This window comes from Myotis yumanensis, unplaced genomic scaffold (assembly GCF_028538775.1).
Source record: "Myotis yumanensis isolate MYYU_CA2020_CCGP unplaced genomic scaffold, mMyoYum1.0.hap1 SCAF_7, whole genome shotgun sequence".
Lineage (NCBI taxonomy): Eukaryota > Metazoa > Chordata > Mammalia > Chiroptera > Vespertilionidae > Myotis > Myotis yumanensis.
Genome location: NW_027223758.1, coordinates 45,857,085 through 45,865,927, shown reverse-complemented (window position 1 = coordinate 45,865,927; position 8,843 = coordinate 45,857,085). Strand labels below are relative to the sequence as shown.

At 47.2% G+C, this 8,843-nt stretch overlaps 1 protein-coding gene across 1 annotated transcript in view; it reads right to left on the bottom strand.

Moving 5' to 3' along the window:
- Positions 1 to 8,625, bottom strand: part of LOC139013484 (serpin B8-like) — a 10,342-nt gene extending 1,717 nt beyond the window's left edge. The window contains exons 1-4 of the mRNA XM_070419507.1: positions 8,385 to 8,625; positions 4,120 to 4,359; positions 2,782 to 2,919; positions 346 to 463 (exon numbers count right to left, since the gene is read on the bottom strand). Of these exons, the coding sequence (XP_070275608.1) occupies positions 346 to 463; positions 2,782 to 2,919; positions 4,120 to 4,287 (424 nt within the window). The 5' untranslated portion in view covers positions 4,288 to 4,359; positions 8,385 to 8,625. The remainder of the gene's footprint in view (positions 1 to 345; positions 464 to 2,781; positions 2,920 to 4,119; positions 4,360 to 8,384) is intronic.
- Between the last annotated feature and the right edge of the window lie 218 nt (positions 8,626 to 8,843).

Here is an 8,843-nt window from a genome sequence, read left to right as displayed (position 1 = left end):
GGGCAAGGCTCCTCCCAAATAGTAGAAAACAGGGCCCCATGAGGATGCATTTTTCTCGTATTTTCTAGTAGAGTCCAGCGGGGAAGGCATCTGAGACCCTTACACCTGGTTTAAGTTTTATTTGAAATCACCCGCTTTGGGATCTGATAAGCTCAAGAAAAATCACAGAACTGCAATGGCTGGCCTGAAAATCACAGCGAGCGCGCACACACACACACACACACACACACACACACATATGCTGGTTACAGGGTGCCAGTGGCAATACTGTGGAGGTCACAGCCCAGGCCTCCTCACCTCCTGTTCCTTCGCAGCTTCCCAAGTGCACGGAAATGAATCTCTCACCTTCAGTCTTTTCTGCCACCCAGTCGTTGATGTGCTTTCTGCATTCCTCGGTGTCTTTAGCAAAGGACAGCTCCTCCAGCTCAGCCTGATAGAACTTCTGGCAGGATTCCTTAAAGGCCTGCAAGCGCAAGATACCAAGTCCAGCCCCATGCAGCAAAGGTCCCCACGGTGGGAACACATCTGTTTTTTCTGAACATGTTTCTAGCCTAACTGCTTGCACAGCTCATCCTGCATGTTAACACTCATTCATGCAATTAATAAAAAATGCACAAACACCCACTGGGTGCTGGACACCAGGGTGAAGACATGGCATGAGACCCAGAGATGGCTCCCAGTCTGTGAGAGAGATGACGTACACACAGATAGTTATAAGATGTCTTGAGAACATGAAGGGTAGTAGGCATGCACCAAAGAGCCCATCATGAATGCCCATCAAGCACTTAAACTGCATATTGATTTCTGTTTGATTTTTCTGTCTCCCTCCCCGCCAAGCACTCTAACTTTCTTGATTCATTTTTGCTTCACTGGTACCAGCCCCAGGGTCTGAAAACATATCTGTGTAGTGATTGGGAGGCTCCATGGCAGAACTAGATTATTAAGAAATCTTACACATCTCCCAGGAGTGGAATGTGACTGTCCTAGATGTGTGTGTGTATGTGTGTGTGCCATAGACCAATTCCAGCATGTCATAATTTTAAGTTTCATCAAAAGGTTGATGAGACTTGGGGACTCAACAGGGTTGAGGCACACATGTAGTCACCTGTTGGGAATGGCTAAAGGCATTTCCCCAAACCTGAATAGGAAACTGATTGTGGCTGCCAGACAGTTAAAGGGCATCTTAATCCACATGCTATTGCCTCTACTGGCCAAACACCTGAACAGCCGTAGGCTATTCCCAAACTGACAATGCCTCTGTACCCTTTGAAACCTTACCCTTTGAAGTGTATTATCTCTACCTTGCCTTAGGACAAATTGTGTGAATAAAAGCAAGGGTCCTAGACAAGGAGGGGCTCTTCAGTTCCTTTGGCTGAAGGTCCTCTGACCCCCAATGCCTTTCAAAATTATATCTCGTCTCTGGACTCTTTATTAGTCTCTGGATTCCTATGCCATCTACACACAGCCTTTTCCAGATTCCTGAACCTTTCTTGATGCTGGGGACAAGAACCCGGGCATGTGTGTGGTGTGTGTGTGTGGTGTGTGTATGTATGGTGTGTGTGTATGTAAGGGATTAGAGGAAAAAAACACAGGGGCAGGGGCTGAACCTTGAAATGTAAGGTGGGATCAAATCAGGGAGGCCCTGTACCCAATATATTAAAACCCAACGATAACTCACCTCACAAAAACTTGGTCTCAGATATGTGCCTGGAGGGTGCCTATCCTCCGCCCATCTCCTGTTCTCAAATAGTTTAGCTTCTACAGAAGAAAGAAGATGTAGAGAGAAGAGCCCAGCAACCGAGAAAGGTGGCAGGTGGTTCCCTGTGTCCCCAATATTCCCCAATTACAATATTCAAAAATTAGGCTGATGTTCAAAGTGAACATTGTTTAACCAGTAGATTCCTGGAATCATGCTTATCCTAGAAGACCTAGCCAGCTGAAAGATCCAGAATCATCTCCAGTGATTTTTATGCCCAGTGCAGGCAACCTCCACGGGGTAATGCCCACCAGCAGGGATGTATATGAGTCCTACAGAAGAATCCCGGGAACTGCCAGCCAATAAGATGGCCAGGGCTCATCCTGACCATTTCCTTTATCTCAAGATAGCATCTCTCTGCATATTACATAGCAGCATTTTTGGACCTCACTCACTGAATCATGGCAGGCTTTTTTTCTCTGGACAAGGGAACTCTGGAATTATACACTGAAATCAATAAGAACTACTCAGATCAAGAGGGAAAGAGTCTGGATATCAGAGGATGGACATATTGAGATTAAAGTTCAGGAGGAATATATCAGAAACAATTTAAAAAGGGCATAATTCAGAAGCCATCATAAAATTCAAAATTATAATTACAGAGGTAAAATTCTAAGCAAATGTCTAACGCAGTAGAGTTAAACTTTATCTCAGTTCCTCTGAAGTTTCTATTTTGTTTTCAATTTCTTGTTAATCAATGTGTGAGTACTACTGCGCTGGCCCATGTGGCTCAGTTGGTTGGAGCCTTGTCCAGTACAACTAAAGGTCACAGGTTCGATTCCTGATCAGGGCACATACCCAGGTTTCAAGTACAATCAACCAATCAGGGCTTGTGTGGAGACTATCTATTGATGTTTCACTCTCACATCAATGTTTCTCTCTCTCTGCCTCCCTCCCTCTCCCTTCCTTTCTCTCTAAAGGCAATAAAAGCATGTCCTCAGGTGAGGATTAAAAATAATAAATAAATAAATAAATAAATAAATAAATAAATAAATAAATAAAAAAAATTTGTGAGTGCTACGTACCGGAAGGAAATCACACGTCTTTTCTCCAAAGAGTCTGTTGGCAGTTCTGAGCAAGTACTGGGTGTCAGATCTGTTAATGTCTGAGAGAAGTGCCTGGAAACCTTGGTGGACATCACCAGCCTTGTTCAGACAAAGTGCCTGGTAAGAGAAAACACAGACTTTTAACATTGCCATTTTGCTCCTCCAAACAAATCTCTATGCTGAAAACCACAGCAGATCCTATCTCGAAATGAGTTTGCTTTCACCAGTCAGCACAGGCTTTCTCAACCTCGGACTACTGACATTTTGGACCAGTTTCTTTGTTGTTGGGGCTGTCCTGTACATCCAGGATATGTTGCAGCATTTCTGGCCTCCACCCACTAGATGGCAGCAGTACCTCTCAGTTATAACCACCAAAACTGCCTCCATTGCAAACTGCCCCCCCCCCCCCCCCCCCCCCCGCGTGTTTTGCAGGAAGGCAGGATGTGAAAACTCAGGAGGGAGAGAGAACACAACAAATAGGTGGCTGGAATGGATCTAGCCTGACCTGGGAAAATTTCAAGAATGAGCAATGTCTCACCAGCAATTTTACAGAGGTTCTCCAGCCCAACCAACACCCGAGCCCAAAGCCTCAGTCCTCCTGTGAACTGGATGAAACCACCACGGAGAGAGATTCAGACAGTAAACACACTTCTGTACACCCTGACATGAGTGGCAAAGTGACAAGCATAAGCAATTTTCTGGGTCGCTTTCACAAGACGATCAAAGAACCTAAGACACAAAGAGGTTAAGGACTCCTTCCCTAAGGTATCATCCTCTACTTCAGTGTAGCTGAAGTCACACAGAACCCCCATCAGATCAGTCCGATCATATATTCCTTCTAAGTGACTCTGAATAATAAAAGTCCACATCTGTGTGCATTCTTCCACCACTTGTGCACAATCGTACATTAGAAGTAACTTGTCTGACAGAAAGTGCATTCACATAGCTACATTTCCATTTGAAATGTGTTAGCAAAAGTTAAAATATAATAAAGCTTAAATTTTTGGCCTTCTTATGGGACAAAATTATAATTTACCTTACTTCTCAAAGATACAATTTTGCTGTAGCATATTGATGCTTTATCCACAGAAAATAACCTGAGACTTGATTTCTCCCATAAACACTAAGAGGAGATTCCCTGTCCTATATAATTTACCTGCTCTACCTATGTCTGCCCTTTGCCCATCAGCAAGTGTCCCCCTTCCCACCTACCAGCCACACTGGCTTTCATCAGCTAGGATAGATATGAAAAGACCAGCCCTGTGGAAGCAGAGAAAAAACCATGCATTGTTCTTCCTTTGTGGCAGGCACACCTACCTGGGACATCTGGGCTGCAGTGTCTCCTTTGGCCCCCATGAAGACCATGGCCAGGGCAGAGGAGATGCTCAGGGGAGAAAAGAACACATTCTGTGAGTTGTCTTCTTCACCCAACATTTTTAATAAGTTGATGGCAAAAGTGCCATTTGCTTCCCCAAAGTCATCCATCAGGGAAGGTCTGTTGATACCAAGGGAAGATCTGTTGATGGATGATACCAAAATGGATCTTGCCCAATGAATCTGAAAAGGAATTAATTTCAATATTAAAACAAATTAACACCTTTGGCTACCAGTGCCACAATTCAACTGTGTCATAAAAACACAACACAGAAGCACATCAGCCAAACCCTCTGACACCGGGTGTGGTCGGCAGAATAACCATACCCCCAAAGACATCCACGTTGAATTCCCCAATCTGTGACTACATTATCTTATGTGGCATGAGGGACTTTGCCAATGCCAGTGAATCAGGAATAATAAGATGGGGAGAGTCTACTGGGTGATCCACGTGGGCTCACTATAATCACAAGGTCCTTACAAGAGGAAGGCAGGAGGATCAAAGTCAGAGATGTGATGATGGATGCAAAGATCAGAATGATGAGAACCCAGGAACCAAGGAATGCAGGCAGCCTTTAAGGGCTGCAAAAGGCAAGGAAACTGATTCTTTCCTTGGGCCTCCAGAAAAAGAAAACAAAACAGTAACTCTGAGGACCTATTTTGGACTTCTGACCTCCAGAACTGTCTGATAATAAATTTTTGTTGCTTTCAAGCACCAAACTTGTGGTAAGGTTTTACAGCATCGATAGGTAACTAATACACTGGTTTACTCACCAAGTAAATCCCAGAGCTCATAACTGATCCCATCCTTAGCAACAGGACCTCTGCTGAGGCTCAGACACTCTCCAAGACCTGCTGACTCCTAATCTCATTTGTACACTAAAGCTGTTAGAGCAGTGGTTCTCAACCTCCTGACTCTTTAAATACAGTTCCTCATGTTGTGACCCAACCATAAAATTATTTTCGTTGCTACTTCATAACTGTAATGTTGCTACTGTTATGAATTGTAATGTAAATATCTGATATGCAGGATGGTCTTAGGCAACCCCTGTGAAAGGGTCATTCGACCGCCAAAGGGGTCGCGACCCACAGGTTGAGAACCGCTGTGTTAGAGGATTGGAACTTTAAACAAAATGGATCTTGCCCAATGAGTCTAAAAAGGAATTAATTTCAATATAAAACAAAATAATACCTTTGGGTACCAGTGCCACAATTCAACTGTGTCATAAAAACACAACAATGTGATTTCCAGTCAATAAAATGAGTTGGCATTAAACTAGTTTTCCCTTTACAGGTGAACAGACAAGGTCAGGACTCATATTAAGGTCTCATAGTAAGAGTGGCCGAGTTGGCCGCAAAAGCAAGCCTTCTGGTACCAAGTATGTCATCTTCCTCTTCCTGGGGGCTTTGAACACCTGCCAACTCCCTGCTCCACTCCCCTTCCTCATACACACATCCCAAAGTGAATTTGTTCAAAGAGCATTTAAGTAGAACTTTCCTTATTTGGGTTTGGGCAAGGAAATGAACAATAAATATCATAATACCCACCTGCGAGCGAGCTCCCTAGGGGAGACACACAGACATAAATGCATGTTTACAAGCCAGCCAGGGGCCCTGTAACAGGAGGATTTACAAAGAGCCATGGAAGGCCACAGAACAGCAGGATGAATTTACTTTAGCAGCCCCTGTGTTGAAGATGAGTGGTGAGCTGGCCCTACAAGGTGGGGCAAAAGTTTCTGTAAGCTGGTGAAAGGGGGAGGTGAATTTTAAGGCTGTGGCTGTGGGATTGGCAGATGCAAAGATGTAGCAGGGGGCCATGTTTATGTGTGGCCAGGGAGTGGGTCTGTGTGGTGTCCTCACAGGGACAGGGTGTGGTGAGTCAGGATGGGCCCCTTGTGCCAGGTTTAAAAGTCTGAACTTGAGCTATTGGCTGGAAAGCCATGCATGGTTTTTAAACAAGTGCTTTACAGGAATATATTGGAATTTTCGAGAAATACTGTGGCTCACCCTATAGCATGAAAAATAGGCTGGGGACCCAGCTGGTAGACCACTGCCATTGATCAGTACAGCTAAATACAGAGGAAGCTCACGAACTAGCAGTGATGGCGAACCTATGACACGCGTGTCAGAGGTGACACGCAAACTCATTTTTTTGGTTGATTTTTCTTTGTTAGATGGCATTTAAATATATAAAATAAATATCAAAAATATAAATCTTTGTTTTACTATGGTTGCAAAGATCAAAAAATTTCTATATGTGACACGGCACCAGAGTTAAGTTAGGGTTTTTCAAAATGCTGACACGCCAAGCTCCAAAGGTTCGCCATCACTGGCCTAGAGAGTGGGAGATGGAACCGCCCTGCTGGGGGACTGATCACATCAGGGCAGGGAGCGGAGGGAGTCAAGGATTACACTGAAGCTTCTTAAAAGACAACAGACCCAAAGTGGAGTCACTTATGCGAAGCCCCACATCACCAAACCAAGACTTAATTACAGTTTCAGCTCTCCCAGAAACGGAATCTTAAAGCAGTCAATCAGGGTACCTGATCAGCACTAGTTAGGCCATCTGCCTGGTGGACCCCTGCCGTCCCTAAAGGAAAGCAACTGCAATAACCCACCGGCCTTTTGCCCAATCCTTGTCCTGGTCCCGTCTGCCTACAAAAGCCTTTCATTGTCTACAGCTCCTTGGAGCTCCTTTCTGTCTGCTAGATTGGATGCGGCCAGACTCAAACTGATCTTTTGCTCAAATAAACTCTTAGAATTTTTAATGTGCCTTGGCTTATCTTCTAATAGACTGCTAACTAATTATGCTGAGGAGTGGCCAGGGGCCACCGGAAGTTCATATGAGGAGCCAGCACGGAATGGGGAAGGTGTACATTCCAGGTGACATGTGTGGAACACACCACACCAACAGAACAGAACTAAGACAGCCAGGGCGTTTGAGGTGACATAAGGTGAGCAAGGGTCCTAGAGGGAGAGCTTGGGAACCACAGCATCGTGATTCCAGGAGAGTCTAGGCAAATGGGATGATATCACTCAAAAGGTACAGTGGAGGCAGAAGACAAGAAAGTCACCTAGTTCTGGAGAATGTCCAATGTTTGCAGGTAGTAAGAGGAAGAGGGCAGGGACTGCCACCCAGCAATCGGGAACATTCTGGGAGAGCTGATTCTGGGAGAGCTGCAAGTCAGTCTCTCTCTCTCTCTCTCTCTGTGTGTGTGTGTGTGTGTGTGTCTCATCTGGGGGGAGGAGGGAACAGGGAAGCTGGGAGGCAGGCGGGAGGAGGGGGCAGGCAGGTAGTGAACTTGGAGGGAGTTTGGCCCAGAAGCAGCCTCAGCAAGGAGAGGGAGCAAGGGCTGGAGCTACAAGGCTGAGTGACTGGGAAGTGAGGACTCCATTCCATTAAGTACTGCGGCTGCTGCGGAGAAGACAACAGGTGAAGGCACACCTTTTCAAGTTGAGAGAGAGAAGCCCATGAAGAACAGATGAAAGAAAGGAAAAATGGACAAAGAATTGAAAAAAAAAAGAAAAAGAAAGGAAGGAAGGAGGGACGAAGGAAGGAAACGGGGGGGAGGGGGTAAGGGAAGGAGAGAGAGAGAGAGAGAGAGAGAGAGAGAGAGAAGCTGGATCGCAGAGGGACAGTCAGGGGACAGGCATCTGCGCGGGAGGTGGCTCGCCCAGCACCCCGGAACTTGCCCCAGGAGGCACAAAAAATCCAGGCCAGGGCGCAATTAGCACTCCCCTTTTCCGGCTGCACCCTGCGGCTCCTCCCACTCACCTCCCAAAGTTTCCGCCCACCCTTCTGGGTCACTGGCTACTCTTTCACGGCTGGCAAAGGGCAACGCAGTGGTGTCAGCAGGCCGCAGTGTCCCTCCCACCCGGGACCACACCCTAACCCAGTCGCGGCTCGGCAGCGCTCGGGTCCCACGCCCCCCGCCCAGGCGGACACGCACCGCACGGTAGCGCACCAGACTGCGTGGCGGAGCCAAGGGCGCGGCGGGGACCCCGGCGACCCCGGTCCAGTCGCAATCCTGCCGGGTTACCCCTCGCCACCTTTCCCCTGGTCGTCTCCGCCCCTTCCTCCTCTAGCGTCTGCCCTCTGCCTGCTTTCCTCCCTCCCTTCCCTTCCTCCTTCCCGCCCTGCGCCCGAGCTCCTGGCCAGAGGGGTCCGCGTGGGAACCTGGGACCCGAGCGCCTCCCAGCCCCGGTACCTGGGAAGTTCCTGCTGCGGCTGCTGCTCCTGCTTCTGCAGCTACTAGTCCAACTTGGAAGATGCTTCCCGTTCGCTCTGATTTGCTTCCGGCGATGACTCACAGCAGCCGGATTGCACGGGCCTGAACCATCTGACCCACATCCCCAGGCTGGGGCCCGGGAGGAGCCTGAGCATCGCGCTCACCCTCCGCCCAGGCCCGAGTGCAGATGGCTTGGCGGGGGAGCCTCGTGTCCCGTCCTACACCCAGTGGGGGATTGGTTCCTTTTCCCGTGTTAGCATGCGCAGAATTCCTGCTCAGTGTGTGCATGCAAGAAAAGTTAGGACATTGAGACTTGCTTTTGAAAATTAACCAAAAGCAAAACCAGAGGTGAAAAATGGTTCCTAAAGCCATTTGTTTCCAAACTGCGTAGGGTACACCATCAAAACAATTGTTGAGCATATATCCCCAGTACCTATA